General features: G+C 38.5%; 1 protein-coding gene across 21 annotated transcripts in view; it reads left to right on the top strand.

Moving 5' to 3' along the window:
- The window catches only part of LDB3 (LIM domain binding 3), a 122,039-nt gene that overhangs the window by 36,213 nt on the left and 66,520 nt on the right, over nucleotides 1-19,306 (top strand). For 20 of the 21 annotated variants that reach the window (XM_084525279.1, XM_084525280.1, XM_084525282.1 and 17 more), the window contains one exon: nucleotides 14,130-14,205. The exons of the other annotated variant lie outside the window; for it this stretch is intronic. In XM_084525279.1, the coding sequence (XP_084381405.1) occupies nucleotides 14,130-14,205 (76 nt within the window). The remainder of the gene's footprint in view (nucleotides 1-14,129; nucleotides 14,206-19,306) is intronic. 21 annotated transcript variants of the gene reach the window in all.

Here is a 19,306-nt window from a genome sequence, read left to right on the forward strand (position 1 = left end):
CAACATGCAATTTTGTTTGGTCATTTATGAGTGACTATTCTAGATACAGCCATCATATCACAAGTGTTCTGATCCAATGGGGGGAACCTGTCACCCCCAGAGCGCATGCTCACAGCAAGCTGAGAATTTTTGTTCATCGTTTAGCACCTGTGAGATTGGAAGTCACAGAATCCCTTCGCATAACAGATCTCTTAACTTTTCCAGGTTAATATTGCTTCTGTTTTAGAAAACTTGCTCTCAAGTCAGATAAGCTTGCACTGAAATGTTCTGTAATAGTTGCATTAACATTTACAGCTCCGTTACAGTACGAAGCAAAGTAACTGCCATTTTTATTGCCTTGTTGAGGAGGTAATTTTTACATAGGCTGGGCAAAGACTGACATAGAAAGTGGTAATTAGAAAAATTGTAATGGGGAAATAAAATTCCTCAGAACATACCAGAAAATCTTATATTGATACAGAGTTGAGCTACGTAGCATCAAGAACAGGCTAACACCTAGGGGACACAGAGCTTTATCTCTTAGGTTTCCAAGACATAGCAGGATACTCTAAAGAAAGATGTATGGCTGAATTTCCCACATGGTTTTGTAATTTTCAAGTTTGTCTTTAAGTGGACGCTCCAGGTAATAAGTACATAAAGTGAAAAGATGCTAACAAATTAGCAACATATTTGTTAACTTTTGTGAGAACACTTGGAAGATCTATATATTTCCCAGAAAAGAGCTTAAAATAGAACTTTCCACTTTTCAAATGTTTCAGACTTTCTCAAAGAGTTTTCTTTGAGGTTGTGGTCTAGCTATTTCAAGAAATGCCAGGAAGATAGGGAGATGCCTAGACTGATTTCTACCACCTCATATGATGTGCAAGTGTCTCTCTAATATGCTTAGGCAAGATTTTCAGCCAAAATAAAACGACCAAGAGCCTGATCCTAAACTTACTGAAATGGGCTTTATATCAGAAGCCAGTTTAAAAATGGTCTCTTAAAATTATTGTGGCATGGAAATACTTGAGGATGATGGGGCAATATCTTGGAAGCATGTAGTTGAATCGTCATCATGTGGCCAACTCCAGCATTTTTATACTCTAATGTATACTCTATTTTATACTCTAATTTTTATATTCTAATGAATGTTAATGATAAAGAGATATGTATGACATCTTTTTTTAAAAAATTATTTAAATTGTTTTTAGTTATTTGGAAGTTAAGGAAAACCTTTGTGATATCTAGAACATCTGTTTGATTTCTATTGGATCATTGTGTTTTATACTGAGACAAAATTTTTCAACACAAAATTTTATGAAAATTGCATTTGTGAGTAGAAGAATAGTTAACACAAAAAATATTGGATAGGTCGCAAGTGACTGTAATTTTCAACCACAGAAAGATCAAAAGGACAAAATCAGTATCTTCTGTGACCTGATTACCAGGAAAAAAGCTTTTTTTTTAATTTTTGAAATAGCTTGCAGCAATGGAGCTGGAGTGGATTGTACTACTACTATGGAAAACAAAAGCTAGTTTCTGTACATGCTATAGAGATGGGGACACTAAATTATCTAATACGCGTAGAAGTTTGGAAATGGAAATCCTTTCAAATGGAAAGTCATATATGCGAATTAGGAATTGATTGCTGTGATAGGAAAATTTAAGCCCTACTTTCTGATGATCTTGGACATTAATGTGAAGTAGTCTTATTGCTCTACAAAACACTTTTCAAGATCATGGAATGCCTTACCAGGCCATCTGTGGCTTGTTTCCGCTGTTGCAGCACTAAAGTCACAGGGAACTTGCTTGTTTAGTCTATAATGCCAAGAGGAAGCAGTGGAACAGGAAATCTAGATGTAAGCACTCTGAGACCAAAAGCTTTTTATTTTTCTAATGGCTATTGGCTCTCAAGAGTGATGGCCTTTTCCTTTATTGATCCTGACCAAGAAGGTTTCATGAACGTTGTTTATAACCTGACAGTTCAGACACTGTTTGCTGCTACTCACTTTTATTATCACACTTAAATTTCCTGTGGAGTTTCTTTTTCAGGGTGGGGGACTGGTTATTTTTTATTTGGTTGTCAAGAAAAGCGTACGCGGTGTCAGCACTTGTGCAGGACATAGAACTGCAAGACATGAAATATAGCAGAGGGGAAGCAATAAGACTGCCCATCCATACTTTTCTGCCCAAACAATGAGAATCTGCACTTCTCTGAGTACACAAACAGTGTTTCTTCAAGTACTGTCAATCTGCACTGTTCAGTGTAGCTAACATAGCTCTTCAATGAGTGCTTGGTGTGCAGTGCTGTCCAGCGCTTAATTGTCCATGTTTGTCATGTAGATATCCCACTATGGGATATCTACAGGAAGTTATGGGTGTCAAGTTTTTTCTGACCACTTCCTTCCCTAAACTCACTGTTAAATTTACCTTTCATCACCTCATCCTCGCTATGGTTTCACATGAACCTTCACAAAACATGACAACAAAACATGAATGGAGGTCTTGCCAACTCTGCCAGAGGTTTGATCAGGCAGTCAGAACTTGACTTGTTACTGGCCTTTGAGTGAAATGCTGCCTTTTCCTGACTGCTTATTTTCGATTTCTGGATACCTAGTTCTCAAACTTGCAGTGTCCTTCCCTGTGCTGCTATTGGGAAGTTAAAGGACGCAGAGAGGCAAGTGGTGTGGAAAGGAATTGAAGTATTTGGACTGTTCTTAGAGGAAGAGAGGCCAGGCCAGCTCTGCTTCCTTCAGTTTAGAAAACAAAAGGATATATCTAGCAAGTGAATTCTCTTTCTCTGCAGGATAGAGAGCAGCAGTGAGGGAAAGTTCTTTGACACTGAGCACTGTTACACAGTAGAGCTCCATGAGGTACAATAATATTCAGGCAAACAATAATGTTGGTGTTCTAAAACATTAGGTACTTACACAGCTGCAGCAAATTCATTCTTCCGTGGCAGGGGGTTTGGAAGGAGATGATCTCTAAGTTCCCTTCCAACCCAGACTGTTGTGTGATTCCTTCGATACCCATATTACTCAGGACGTACTGAATGCGATAGTGCTAGCTCTGCAAGACAATGCTGTGGAAGGCTATGATCATACTCTGTGATGAACTCTGGTGGAAAAAGAGGTTGCTTTTAATCCTTTTGTGCCTTACTGGAGTTTAGTTCTCAGTCATTTTTCAGTATCAGTTTCTAATCGGTTACTTGAGCTTCACAGCTGCCCTGAGACATTTTTGTTCTGGGCCAGTCAAAGTTCATCTTTAACAAGATGTCTGTTCCACAGAGACTAGGCCATCTGCTTATTGTCCTCCAGCATTCATTTCACAGGTGAAAAATGAGATGCATGCAAAATCTATTTTTATTTGCTACAAATAGGTTTCTTTTTTAAATTCACAGTAAATGCAATTAATGAGTGCAGTATTATTTGTCAACACATTTCACTGGAGCATCCACAACATTCATTTGATCTTAACTCAAGGAATCTGATCAGCCTCCTTGGAAAAGATTCACCAAATGTACTGACTTAGTTTTGGAAAGTGCTGTAACATGAGTGTGTCTCATTCTGCTGGCACAAGCATTCCTGTGACACTCGAAGATGCCTGCTTTGGCGTCACCATGTGCTGCTGCAGGGGAGCAGGGAAGGTGCAGGCCTTCTGTGCCTGGTGGGCATTGACACAACCTCCCCCTCCAAGGGCATGCCAATGATGGAACACCATTTACTTCCAGGCAGCCACAATTGACTGCCTTTTGCTGGAAAATCAGGAGCTAAATAATCCTTTTTTTCTAGCAAAAGGGAAAGAATCAGAGGCAAAGCTATGAGAGATTTATGGTAAATATTTAATAGCTTTCCTTTTTTTGCGCAGCACCAAAAGATGGCTGATTCTGCAGTATTTATTTCAGGCCTACTATAAATAAAGCCTGTGGTGACAGTAAACTGCAAGCAAAGGAAATTCAGTGGTTACTGTAAACTGCTTTCTTTTGTTTGAAGCTGTAAATAGTAAACAATTCTGTGCATGTTTTATGTCTGCTGATAGGCACATTTTAAAATCAGAACCAGATCTAGGGTGGGTTTATGCTTGAAAAATTAGAAGAGGGTGTATATACCACTTTAAGGGTAAACAATTTTCTGTAGGCAATTGCCATGAAAGCACAGTTTAAAATAGTGGTACTCCAACTATTCTGTAGAAACATTGCCAAAAAAGAAATTATCAGTAAAACCCAACTGAAAATAAAAGTATGGCTTTGAAATTTTTTTCCTTCTTTGAATGATTTTATTACATTCATCAAATTAGTGATGCTTCCATTCAGGCACTACTTAATTATAAAAGGAGAATCTGAGCCTATGTGAACGTGACTTTTTTTTTTCTGTTTTTGAAGGCAACGCTGATGCTAGTGATAATTTGTTAGTGCTTATGTTCAGCATTCGAAATGCATTTCCTGAAGTCCATTCTGGGGGTAACTAGGTTTTTCCTCATTGTTACTGCCTTTCAACTGCTGTCTTAAAACCATGGAAGCTAAATTCCCAGTGCCAAACAACTGCTTCTTGGATGAGACTGCAGCAACACTTTTACAGCTCAGGATTTCCACCTGGGACTCAATGGCTAGCACAGCAGCACTGAAAAGTTCCTGGGACAAGGACCCAATTGAGACTCCAGTGAGGGCTTCTGAAATACTGGATGCAGAAGCAAGTCCATTGCTACCGTGTCAGACTGGACTAAGGATATGAATGCCTGTCCCCTATCAGAACACAGTATTTAACAACTCAGCCTTAAGTGTTCAAAACACACTACTCACGTTTCAACTTGCTTCGATAACATTTCACTAGAAATGATAGGCTCTTACCGTATTTTCAAGTACAAATATGTTCATATTGCCATAGAAATATAGTCTGAAATTAGATGACACTTAAGAGAAAAGAATATCAGAGTATAAAAAGAAAAAAATAATTAAGCACTGCCCTTTATTTTGTTCCTTTCCTGAGTTCTATAAAAATTGTTTAAATATGCTATTATGATTATCAGCAGAATTTACAAGTTAAATCAAGAAAATACTGGCTAAATATCAGGAAAAAAAATTCAAAGCTGGTGTAATGCTAGATGTTCCATGTCATGTTCACTGGAGTAATTCTGATCTAGACTGGGCCGAGTACTGAGATCTGCAACCATGTGGACAGTGTGTTTCAGAGACCTGTGCAAATCAGAATAAACAGGAGTAGTTGAGTGGGAAGGGACCTTCAGAGATCATTGAGTCCACCTGCCTGGCCACTTCAGGGATAAGCAAAAACCAAAGCATGTTATTAGGGGTATTATCCAAATGCCCCTTGAACACCAGCAGGCATGGGGCATAAGCCACCTCTCTAGGAAGCCTGTGCATGTGTTTGACCACCTTTACAGTAAATATTTTTTTCCCAATATCCAGTCGCAGCCTTCCCTGGCACAGCTTGGTGCCATTTCCTTGCATCCTGCCATCAGTGACTAGGGAGAAGAAATCAGCACCTTCCTCTGCTCTTCCCCTGCTCAGGAAGCTGTAGAGAGCAATGAGGTCACCTCTTGGCCTCCTCTTCTCCAGGCTGGGCAGTGTAAGGGTCTTCAGCCTCTCCTCATAGGACAGTTACTCAGTTGGATGCTTCAGCCTGTAGGTAATTGCATGTACCTGTATTCAAGAGAGTGATTCAAAGATCGAAGCCGAAATTCCTTTAAGTGGTATATTCTTTATTGCAGCGCTGGATGCACGGGGGATCTCTCCACCTATCGTGCATACCCAAAGCGGAAAGCAGTCTTGAATTTATACAATCAATCTATCAATATTCTACAAGCGCCTATACATATTCATTACCTATCTCCGCCTTCCCTCACTTCTTATGCTAATTAGCCTTTTGGCACCTTGCGCCTGCATAGAGCCTCCCAAGAATTGTGGGCAGGGGTCTTTGGGAGGAAGACCCTGAGTCTTCCTCACAGTGTACTTTTCACCTTTGGTCAGGAATCTGCTGAATTGGCATGTTTCTTAATTGCAAGAGCTGGTTGTTGCTAATTCTTCCGTTTGTTGTATCTTTATAATGAATTCCAATGTCCAGTTTTGAGATTTATAGTCCTTACATTTGTTTCTCTGTCCGTCTGCCGCTTCCTTATCATGAGTTCCAGTGTCTTGTTTCGAGATATACAGTCCTTGTCTGGGGATTGTCCTTGCCTCCCCAGTACCTCCCCAATACCTCCTTAATCAAGAGGTATTACAAAAGCTACTGTTGGAAAGATGATAACAGCATAGTCAGATGTTTACATGCCCTACTTAATCAAATTATGTATGAATTTGAAATTTTAATCAGGTTAGTAGAAAAAAGAGTAACAATAATGGTGAATGTGATGTGAGACTATTTATTTTGCCTATACATTTGACTCTAGAGCTTCTGACAACCATTTACCTTCAATATCCATGGTTTCTTCCCCAAATTTCTGATGATGCTGAGTGCTCAGAGCACTGAAAAAGACATACTCTTCTAGTGGATTAAGGAAGTTAACCTGTATTACTATGAGCTGACAAGTAGTACTCCCTCAGTCCTTGTTGAAATAGAGGTGAATCCCATTGCCTACCCAATCCTCTCTGTACACAGGTATGAGAGGATAGTAGGATTTGTTACTAGATGCTAGGCTGGCATTTCGACAAGGCTGTTAGTTACCGTCTTTGAGTAGTAACATTTAATGCTTTAAAAATTGATGAGTAGCTTTTTCCATGGAAAATATAAATGTCAGTAACTGCAATGAATATAAATATATTCCTTACACGAGCAGTTTGAGTGGACTGCTATTTACACTCGCTGCATTAAGTGTCCTTGTTAGTTTTAGAAAAGAGCCTGGAAACTGTGGATATATGCCAAGGCTTTAAAGGACAGTGAAGTTTTCATTACAGCAAGATTCTGCTTGGGGATTAGAATGGTTCTCAGCATGCACATCACTTCCTCCCTGTCCCCCAAATACTAGCTCTGAAGTGAAGATAAAATCATCCTTTTATTCATCTGAGAAATTTTCTATGGATGAGCTAAAGATAATCTCCATGTGAATTCTTGTATGTATTACGTTGCACTCACCATGGAAAGGTCACGATGAGTATCACTGGCGCATCTCATCAGAGTCAATGGGCTTACACAACTCAATCCACATGACAGTTACATTCTTTCTAATGCATAGTTAGTTATTGGTTGCATTCTGCAACCAGGAAGCTGATATGTTACCCCAAATGTTACAGCTGACAAGAAGGTCACAATGTGTTAGGGCTGGGACCTTTTCTTATTGATTGATGTTGATTGGCCTAAGCATGGATGTGTCAAAATGTAAATTATTTGCTTCCATCTGATTGGAAAGGCTGAGACAGTGTTTTTAAGAAGTGGTATGAGGAATCATTCAATCAGGCAAAATGCTAAGGCTTTGCAGGATCAATCCTGTGATGCATTATTGTGGATGTGAGGATACTGGTTTCCATTGGATCCTTTTTATTGTGGAGTTGCATGCCCATCAGCCAATAAAAAAAGCTGCCAGGCCTCATTCTTTTTTCAACAAATCTCAATTACTGGTGAAGAAAGAACATTTGACCGACGTAGTAGCTGTGGTATATGTATTTTTTTCAATTTGTGTTTCTTGAGAGCCTTTGCTAATTTGTCTGTTTTGCCTAGTAACCAAGATGTAAATATATAGGTATCGGCACACTACCAAGTAGGACGTGCATCTCTGCAGGTATCTCTGGGTAGCGCTTGCAAACATGTCAGTTGCTTGTGGCAACAGCTGAAGATTTCCCTGTCTTTCACAAGCTCTAAAGCTTTGGCCAGACAGTAGTTACTGAATGTTATTGTGGTGGGACAGTGCCAAGGGGTGTTTGGCTCCATGTACACCACAACCGTTCATGTCCTCTAAACAATCAGAAAAGGTGGTGAAAAAAGTTATTTATGGAAAGCTTATTGACGTATTTTAGCTTGAAAATAGAAAGAGTGAATGCATAAATGAATTGAACTGTAGTTAAGATCTCATTATCCCAGTTCTCTAATTTTTCTTTCCATATATGCTGTGTGTGTCAATTAGAAATGCTCTAAAAGCCATGTGGCACATTGTAATGTCCACGTTCCAAGTAAGAGGAATTACAGGAAAACCAGCCAGTGAATGTGCGTCAGTAACGGCTTCAGGAAATAAATTTAAGTTAATTAAAATAACCCAAAGTTATTTGTGGTCAGGATGCTCACAGTATCCAGAGCTTGGCTTTCACTTTTAGTCGAGAAGCAAGGGGAAAAAATAGACTTCATTTGCATAACATGAGAAGCCTATTTGGATTTGGACAACACCTGAACTCCTGTGTATCTACAGAAGGCAGTTACTAAGCTTTTTATTCTTTTGTGAACTTTTTTTTTTTAAAGGAGATAGATTCATCATCATACCTTTGAGGCTTGGCTGTGATTCCCTGATTTTGTTGGTGGTTCTTCAGGGTGATGCTCTACAGCAACCCCAAGAGCTGCTCTGTAATCTTTAGCTGAATGCCTTTCACCCTTTAGAAAGCTGTTGAGAAGCCAAGAGTTGCAGGACTGCCCTGGAGTCTGATGTTACTTCAATGGTGTAGTCTAAAAATGAGAGGTACGCTATCTGCGTGGCAGGGGAAATGGCTATGTTACACATCAGATGCTTTCCAGCTGAAGAACTTACGGAAAAATTTTTGATGTCCAAGTCTTCAGAATTACTACCTATTTTGTTTACTGGAGAGAGTGATTCACGTCTCTAGACCAGGTTATGATAGGCTACATACAAGCATTGAATAAAGACAGCGCCTCTCCTGCTTTTTATAACTCTCTGCTTTCCGTTATTAGGTCTTTCCATAACCCAAATGCCTTGTCCTTCTCTTCTAACAAATCATTTTATTATTTTATTGTTTACCTTAATTAGATCTTTTAGCATCTGGCAGTAATTAGAAATAATAAATACAACCATGTAATCATGAATAATAAAAACTATGCTGAACTCAGGGATTTCAAGTGAGGTTATAGACAATTAAGCTCTGAACTCTCTGATTATTTTGATTCTATTTCAGTCTCTCAGTTTTGATTCTGTAAAACCCTTCTCTGTAGCTTGGCAATCTAAATTCTGCCCACAGTTGCTGCTGGGGTGGAGGAATCAAGGGGTGATGCCAAGTCAACTAAGAGGCGATGGAGGCATTAGTAGCCAGGCACACCACTCAGAGGGAACAGGCTCGAGGGCAGATTGTGCAGGAGTTGGAGTGAAGAGATACTGTCTAGCGGAAATGAGGGGGAGAGTAAAAAAGATGGAGCAGGCACTATGAAGTGTGACAGGAGGAGAAAAGAGAAAAGAAGGGGATAGAATTTGATTGCTTCTCCAACATTTTGAGATACATACTCCTTTTCCAAAATCACAGCTTCTCCTGTTCTCTTCCATTCCTCCCTTCCACAAAACTCTCCAAGGTTCCTCTCCCTCTCTTTCCCACAACATTCACATCTAGCCTTTGCTCAGATCCCTTGTACGGGAGTCAGGTATTACATACTTGCAAACAAATTCTCTTTCACGAACGTTTGGATAGCTGCTTCCCTTCAGGCTGGTCACATTTACGAATAAGGCTTTTTTAAATGTTTTTCATATATTGCTCTGGGTATGAGCATTAGACTCAGAAAGCATAATTGCCAGTACTACAATCCATCCAAGTGCAACGCAATGCAGGGAAATAATTAACAGATCAGTCATCCATCCAAATACTAATATTTGTGTTCACCATTGAAATAGAGCAAAACTGCTGATGGAAGTATTTATCAATTTTATTGCAGGCACAGATAATATCCTGATAAGGGAAAACTATGCCTCTTCCTAGCCCCACAGTGATCACAGTGATATTTGAAGTATTGTGAAATGCTCAGGGTTTGTTTTGGGTTTTGTTTTTTTTTTTTGTGTGTGTGTGTGTGATTCTCTTTGAAGTTTCTGAGGCAGTTTTACTGATGTCCCAAGCAGGGCTTAGAGAACTTAAAAACAAGACTCAATATTCTCTTTGCAAGGCTTAGAAACAAGAAGAAGCTTCTGTGTTTGGCAATGTAATTCACTGTTTGGTGGAAGACGGACATGTCAAACTGATGACCATGAAGAAGATTTAGTCTTTTTACTTTTTCTTTTCAAATTTTCATTAGTATAAATATTATTGCATTAACACAAATATATATCAGAACCCCAACTCTGTAAACTATATTCTGCATCCCACTGTGTGCTGACCCACTCCATAATTACTCAATTTCATTAAAAGTAAAGTAGGTAAAATGTTTTCTAAGCATTTCTAACCCTAATTTAATGTTTTATTACCTTTCTGTGGACTTGATGTTTTTTCCATTTTTCAGTGCCTGAGACATTCCGATACAATTGTTAAGATGCTCAAAGAGCATGTGCTCACATGCAACAAAATGAAAGCAAGAGATTACTCTAAGAAAAGAAATGTTGGTTTTAGCTGTCCTGAGAATTCAAGAAGTGAAGAAGAGACACTGACTGGTAAAGTTGTAAAATATAAAAGAAGTCATGTGCAAATGAAAAAGAGCTACTATCTCTTAGATCATGTCACCTCTCTGCAAGTACGGTACTGTGCTCCCCTGAGGAAGGGTTAAAGTGTTCCTGCATTACAGAACTCTCTCGCAGCTCTTCTTAATGCAGTTGACCCCTAATGAACCCTTGCTGCAAGTGCAAAAATATCAGGCTTGAAGTCAAGTGCTCTTCAATTAAACTTATATTTGCGTAGGTGGGAACAAGTAGAATTTTTGACAGTTTTATCAGCAGTGATATCAAAATGGAACTGCTTTGCAAAACTAGATCCATCTTGCTTTTGAATTTCGTTCAGGAAGAGGACCAGTACTGTGGGAGAAGGAATTCAGAAAATGCCAGAATGATTCATTTGTTCCTCTTTTAAGGCTGGGTGGGGGGGGGGGTTATATTGAAACGAGCTTTTTATTTCCATTTTAAACTTTGAAAATATAGAACAGAATGTATGAAAGTTGAAGTTAAATTATTTGCTTTGACTGGAATAAAACTCTCTTTATTGAACATTTCAACATCAGATCTGTAACTATCACAATCATTTGTGAAATTTGGACTTTCATCCTCCTCACAGCCCTGCTAAGCAAGTACATTCCCTGAGTGTTTGGAATAAAATAATTTTGCAATCAGTGGATTAAAATGTAAACCTAGGTTTGCTTTTGTACAGCAGCACCATCATGACCTGGAAAGCAAAACTGTAAGTTAGAAGTGTTGCTGCAGGATTAGATTCATCTAGCAAAAGGGGGAAGAAAAAAATGTCCTGAATTTGCAGATGCTTTTCTCAGGAATAATAGCTCCTATGTAAACAATCACTTTACAAGTTCACATGTTTCTCATTCCACAAATTGATTTCACCTCTTCTGCCCGTTTCGCTGGTGAAAACCTGTGCTTAAATCCAGCAAGCCTCATCATTCTGTTTTTAAATATCACAGCTACAAACATCCAGGGCGAAGAGATGTAGGAACCTCCTTGATTTCAAGTAAAGTCTTGAAATCTCTAAGTCAGTGTGAAATGTAAATCCTAGGCAGATAGCACTGTGAATGATAGAGGTACATTATCAGTAATATCTGAAAGACATACAACTTTTTAACATCTTCTGTGGTCAGGCAATGACTGAGAAAAATAGACAATAAACCACAGAAGTGATGGAGTAGTCTGGTAAATAAATCCCTTTGCTGCAATACAAATATTTTTCAGTTAGGCATCAAACATGCAGTATATGTTTGCTATGTCACTCTAAGTGACAAAAAATTTTTAAATTGCTGAGCAACTTTAGCACTGAAATTCATAATCACTGGACAAAGCAGAAAGGACACTTAGTGTCTGCTCTGCCCGGCTCTGGTTTTGATTATGCCCGGGTCCCCGTCAACAACTTCACAGAAATACCTGGGTTTACTGAGAAATGACAGCAATGGAAGTAGGATCAGAATCTCCCCCTAAATCTTTGCCTATCCATAAATTGTTGCTGTCAGTTTTCAGCAACTCTTTGTTCTGGGCTGCAGCTGATAGATACATGTATATTTTTTCCATTCTCTGATTCGGGTCTTTCATGGTAAGTGTGCATGTCACATAAATATGATTTATTTTTTCTATTTTTAAGCTGAAATGGTTGGAGGAAGGGTGGAGCATCACTCCTGAAGGAAAATTAGTTAGTAACGTGCCTGAGGAAAGTTTGTTCTAGGCAGTTAGTGGTTAGCTGTTCTTGGAACTTGAAGGTATATATTTCTCATATAATTAATTTTTTAGGAAGTACACAATGATATAGTCCAACTGTGAATACCATGAATATCAGCATTAGTGCCGTTTCAGGAATACAGCATGCCAGTGAATTTCATAGGTTAATTGCCTTTTGGTTACCAAAATACCAGTTTTCATTATCTCCTCAGATTGTTCATTTTTTGATTAGGATATTGTCTTTGACTTCAACTCTCAAAACTAGCATAATTTCCATATCTTGTATAAAGAAATTTTCCGGTTTCTGAATGGATTATTAGCTCATTTTTCCTAGCGTTGATTGGTTTGTTTGTTTCTGCTTATATGGGTATTTTATGTATGTCAGCTAAAGCCATATACACAGCTCAACATGAAGATAGGTATTAATGCAGGAATTGCCACACTAGATAAGCCCAGCTTTTATCTAGCTCAGTTCTCTTTCTCTGATAGGTGCCACTGCTAGGTATTTCAGAGCAAAGTGCAATATAGCCCTCTGTAAGGCAGGAGTGAACCTAGCATGGAATGTCTCCCGCTGTTGGTCTGTTACTAACAGGCCAACTACTGGATGGCTACTAATTTTTACTGAACCTAAAGCATCTTCTGCAGTTTTTGTTAAGTTTATCTGACTAACCCATTGTGACATCCTACTATTCTCATTGTCTCAATGTTGTCTTGTAACAATGAGTTTCACCTCAGGTTAGTCAAGTACTTTAGGAAGCAATGTTTGCCTTTATCAATTGTACATGTGTTGTCTTTTCAATTTCACTTAATGTCCAGGAGCACAGCTTTATTCCCCTTTTTCTATCATTCACTATTTTCTACACCCCTGTAATGTCCTCCCTTACTCATTTCCTCTTTAAAGTGAGCAGTTCCAATTGTCTTAATCAGTTCTGCCTGAGTAACAGTTTTGTGTGCTTTTAAGTAAATTAATTTCATTTTTGTTCCTCTATCCTAATTTGGAAATGTAACTTTATCGACAAGAATTCCAGGCATACTGATCTGTTGGTTGGCAATAGGGTAGCAGTTGTGTAATACCAATTCCTTTGATTATTTGTACGTTTTTCATTTCTTTTTCTCTTGTGATCCCATGTTTTCTGGGAGGATTTCAGAGGTTTATTCAGTGCTACACAGGTTCTCACAAAAGCTCCACAAATAGGTCTTCACTTAGCTGATCATCCCAAAGTACTTCAGTTAACATTTGTCACTGTGCTTTATTGTCTGTCTTTGTAATGTTTCAATAAAAGGGCGAATAGTGTGTTTTGCAATCATTTTAATAAGGATTATCAGTTTTCTTAAATGATCGTGTATGTATATTTATCATACACAGGGGAAAGGTGGGCATTTGGAGTGCAGTTAACTAGCTAGTGATCTACTCCTGTTGAAACTATGTGTTCTCCAATACAAAGCTCATGTTTCTCCCTGCACAGGAGTTTAAAGTATGCTAATTGCTACATAGCTTGAGGTATTTAATAATCTCTTGAGGACTTGATCTTGAGATGCCTTAGAATCAAAGTTTAGTTTTTGCATTGTAAGACTCCTCCAAGTCCCATTTTGCAGAGCATTGTCCAAACCTGAAGTTATGTCTTGTGGCTGATTGGCATCTATAAAAATTCAGTTCGTCACAAGGTAGTGGAAAACGGATGATCTTCCAAGTCAGAGGCTGCTTCTGTAACTGCTTGTTTTTTGTCATTCAGAGAAAATATATCAAACTTTATTTCTCGCATCCACGACTTTTGCAAATGAGAATGTAGAAAAAGCAGTGTGATCTGTAGAAAAAATCTAAGCTTTGCCTAGCTTTCACTCCAGATGAAGCAACGTTTTTGCATGAAATGTAAAATTTTATCCAAAAATTAGGAGATTAATTTTTTTTTTTTGATCCCCAGATCTAAACGTCCAGTGCCAGTTTCAACCACAGCACCCAAAATTGACTCTCCCAGAGCTGTAATTCCCCACCAGAAGGTATGTGACACGTTTCTACTCATCCAAAGTTAACATTTTTATCTACCATAGTAAAGGTAAATGGGTAAAGGTAAACCTACTACAGAAAATAGATTTTGCCCCTCCCAGATAAGTAAACATGGAATGAATGCACAGGTAGCAAAACTGCCTATAATGCAGTGTACTTGTGAATTTGTACTTTGATATTTTCTGATTAGCAGAACTAAAGCATCTAGCTATCCTCTGATGAAATCTGGTCTAGTCGAGCAGCTGGAATCTGTTGTCTTCTTGATTTTGCTTTCATCTAGGCTGCGAGAAACTACCAAAAGTTCTCAAAATATACATTTATTTTTGTTTATTCTTCAGGAAAAGCCCATTAGACTGTGTCTCGGTGTAACTAAATCCTGACTACAACTGAAAAGTCAGTGATGTGGTAAGGGGACCTGTTAGGGCATTTGAGGACTTACATATTGTATTCTTGTTGCATTATTAAATAAACATTGAAATAAAAGAGAAGGTAGGTCAATTTAATGAATAACAGCAAGTGGCAGAGGAAATGGATGGCTTGGTTTCTGTTGTCAAAGTTTGTTATCTTCCATAATTTAAATTTCCGTATTAGAACAAACATCATTCATTGACTGTACCTCGCAACTCATCATCTATGTTTTGGAGGCACTGAGAAGTAAGGGCGCCTGAAAGATCCTTAGGCTAAAGCTCTGGGGAGGATGTTTGTATTGCTGATACATTTAATTAGATAAATGGAGAGGAGGTAAAATCTCCATTGCTGTAATTTTACCCATTCTGTAAGTGGCAGTTTCATCCCAACCTTATAACATAACTAAGAAACACATAAAATTAAAATACATGGGGTATTAGGTGATCTTCAGTTCTTAGCAGTTCTGATTTCCATAGATAATTTTTATTAAAAAAAATAATAATAATAAATGCCATGCTTTCCAAATTCAGAGCTCCTAAGGTAAACATCATCCATGTTAACTGCTGCAGACACATTCAAACTAGCAGAGAATGAACTTGGGGAGAATAATTTGATTCAACTTTATTTTGCCAAGTTTGAAATGAACCTGAATGGCTATTTGTTAGTTGAGACAGAAGTAATGTTATTTCACTCCGGATCTTGTAAACTTTTTGGGAAGGGAAAAAGAAATCAACGATTTATCTTCCTCAGAGTTGTTTCTGCTTAAGTTGTGATTTTGTAAATACACTCTGGGAGAAAGTTATTGTAAGTCACCAAACATAAATTCCTAGAAGAAAAAGGATCATTCTTTTAGTTGGACTGGTGTTGCACTGCACCAGCAAAGTAATAAGTGCAGGAAGAGGGAGAGAGTACTTATTTTCCTTAAGAACTACACAGAATGCTGTTAGTATTCAAGGCAGCAAGTACACATCTCTCTTCAGAGACATTCACCAACACAAGACTGACAACTATCATTTGAGACCCTAAATCACACCTGTGCAGGTATGGCAGATCCGACTACTTCCGTCCACCACAGGTACATAAAAGCCTGTAGAAATACTCTATACTAGGTGCGCTTCTTCCCTGGCAGATGTTAATTTTCAAATTACTGCTATAGACATTCAAAGCTGTTCACCACACAAAACTATTTTCTCCTGTAACTAACTACCCTGTAGAGGAGTTAACTTCACACACTGTAGTTTTTTAAAAGTCCTAAAAATGCTTTTGACATAAAAGATATAAAATAAAAGGTCACTTCACATTTTCTATTTTAATCTTTCAGAGCGATATGAGAATCAAAGGGCTTGGTCCTTTTGAAAAAGTGTGTTGTCTTGCACTTGAGCATTCTGTGTCGGTGCTTAGGAAAGGTTTATAGGGCATGTTGAAGGTAGCCTATTCTGAATGGGCTACAGGCAGTAGTTGCAGCTGGAAAAAAGATTTACAGGGACCTGTCTGTGGGAGAAGGTAGCATGTAAATGAAGGTATGGTGAGGAACAGGTTTCTTAACAGTATTCAGACATTTTTTTTTGGGTAGGGTCTTTGGCCTAGGGGAACAGGCAGCAGTGGAGTGCTGCAGTGGGGCACTAGTAGCAGGCCAGGAGGAGTGACATTTGTTTTGGAGTACAGAAACTCCTGACCAGATATAAAAACAGGAATTGTGAAAGCCAGATTTACGTCTTCTTGGGCTAAGGCACGTATCTGAGTAACAGAAAAACGGAGGTAGACAACAGTAATTTTAACTGTTAGAAAGTAATCAAGGTAATACTCAGTGCAGAAAGTGAAAGACTTCTCCGAGGGTGGTTTGGAAGGGAATGAACCATTGGAAAAGAGGTCTCAAAATCCAGAATAAAAAGTCTTCAGTCCTGAAAAGAGCTGTATGGGGATGTTGAAATAAGGTATGTTAAAGTAAATATACTTGAAAATCAAGGTTCCCTGCTTGTCCCTTTATTATTTCTATTAGCGGTTATCACTGTAGAAATGAAGAATTCTTTGACACATAGGCAAGAAGCTGTCTCCTCCACATCACTGCCTGACAGTGTTTAGACCGATGGTTCACATGAAATGAGTTCAATTGCATTTCCAAAATAGCAAAAAAAACTGCCTTTAAAAAGGTTCATGATAGGGCTGTCCTTGAACATCAAGGGAAGTTTTTCTTACCTCTCTCTGGGTCAAGGTTAAGGCATGGCACTGTTAGCTAAAGAATCTGCATGTGCAAGTTCAGTGTCTTAGTATAAGCCATGAATTCCTTTGCACATTATTGCTGATCTGACTAGCTTCCACTAATTTTCAAGCATGTATTTCTTCTTTTAAAAAGATGTGAGGAAGGTTTAAGAAAATCCTGAGTTCTGCAGCATGATAGAAATTTGTCTATGTTCCACAGGTAACATTCGTTTTCTCCTTACTATCTTGAGCTCATCCATGTTATGGATGATACAGGTTCTGCAACCGTATGTATGGCATCAGCAGTGCTGTAGAACTCTTATTAGAAATAAGAGGTTGACTGATTTGCATTTTCACCCATTTCCTTCTCTAACGTCAAACTTGCAACAATTTTGATTTAGGATGAGTTGAGGTCAGATATTTTGCACAGATGAGGCATAGCTGGGAGGAGGGCATAACTAAGGCTAGAAGTATTCAAATAGCAAGAATATGCGTGAATCCACAGACTTGAGACTAAGTCATCAACAGTCAGTGAGTTCTTGCAGCTGTTCAGGGGGACATAATACAGGTGAGGATTCACCTCGGTGCAGTTCAACATGTTTGAGCTGAAGCTTGAAGGCTAAACACGTATCTTTAATGCTTGCCCCTTTGTGTAAAGGTATTAACACAGCCTCTTTAATTTTAATAATATAACTACAGTACCAAACGCACTTACTTCAAAGTCCCATTAAGGATCTCATAATGCTTAGGACTTGTTTCATGGCAAAATTGGAAACCTGTGTGGCTAAGAGAAAATAGATGAAGAGATGATTGACTTCTTCAGCAAAGCATAAAGTGGAAGAAGAGGCTGAGCCAAAAGCTGTTTATTGGGTGTCTTTGAGAGGAGTCAATGTCATTGTGCCTCTATTTTCTTTCCTGTGGAAAGCTTAAGGTAACACTTAGCTTCTTCTTGGGCATGCTGGGAGGTCAAGTTCATTACTATTACCAGAGAGTTTTAAAATTGTTCCCCCAAAAGTGCAAAAAGGTGGAGTAGTTTATGAAAGGCCGTATGGTCATAGGAACAGACAAATAGAACTTGGTCTGTCAAATGAAGACCCCCCAAAAAAAGGTAAAGTATCTGTCTATATAGATTTGTTTCTCATTTTTCCTATATGTAAGAAGGAGCATTTACCTTTCTTAGAAATTAAATATTTATAAGGAAAAGAATAAAATATTGCACAGTGGAAATTGAGCTGATTCACAGCTTCTTTGTAATCCCACAAGTTTGAAACTCCTCTGCATTTGCTAGTTTTAAGCTTAGTCACTGACATTACACTGGGAAATCAACACCCAGTTGTCCCCACGTAGTGTAAGGGTTTGCTGCAAGATCACAGCATCCTGCTTCAGGGAAAGAAGCCCATTGCTCAATGTCAGAGCCTCCTCTTCTGGTCGGCTGAAGAGTAGCATCAGACTGGCACAAGTGGAAATGTTAGCTTGCTTTTCCAGCCACAGAGGCTGAGACGGAATGGGACCAGAGAGCTGGGCAGCAAGAGAGAGTGGTTGTTACTGTTGCTGATTTTCATGAGGCGTCGTGCCACTGGCTACACTGCTGCTCAGTATTAGAAATGTGACCTTCACTTTTCAGAAACCCTTTTGCTGCATTGATCCGTTTTACAACTGAACTGAAATGGGGAAAAAACAAAACAAAACAAAAAATCATCCCAGGAATAAACTAAATAAACTGAATGAGAGATACTTTGTAAATCACCACAAGAAAGAGCTAAATGAGCTGATTATTGGGCAGTAATTCTTCTGCAGAAACTAAACAGCAGCTTTCTGTTGCACTCCTTTCTCCCCAGATAAAGGGAAAACACCTACGTTGAAACTACCATGAGTATTAATGCAAAATGGAGAGTGCTGACCTGACACTGCTGGGCTCCTAGGAGTTCTATTATTGGGCTACTAGTGTGCTAGTACTCCAGCTGGAAATTGTTTGAGGAGTAAAACCAAAGCTTGTCCACGTCATAAAGCCTGGCAAAATCATCAACCATCATTACTTATGGCTGACCTATAATTTTCCCTTTGCTTACTGTTAATGTCCAATAACACAAAATTACAAAAATTCATTTTGATTGAGGAAATGTCGGGCTTTTCTCTCATTAGCAGTTGACACTGATACTGTATAATTAGTAGTCTTTGCATATCCCTTTATTACATGGTTTAGAAAGGAAACCCACAGTAAATTTAGATAAAAGAGTTTTCAAGGTTACCAACTAATATAGCTCTGTTATATACTTTTCCATCTTCATTGCCTCCATATTGTTTTGTTTTGCTTTTAATGTTTATTTTTTCCCCTTTGCTAGCAAGTAAAATTAATTTGCACAAGTGGTGACTTAATTTATGAACACATCCTTGTGCATGTGCCCCTTTTTAAAAACATTTTTAGAGAGAATCTGTGCTTTCTTCTTATTTATTGATACTTGGAAACTTGCTGTAGGCCACTTAAGG

The sequence above is a fragment of the Aythya ferina genome (assembly GCF_964211825.1).
Source record: "Aythya ferina genome assembly, chromosome: 7".
Classification (NCBI taxonomy): Eukaryota; Metazoa; Chordata; class Aves; order Anseriformes; family Anatidae; genus Aythya; species Aythya ferina.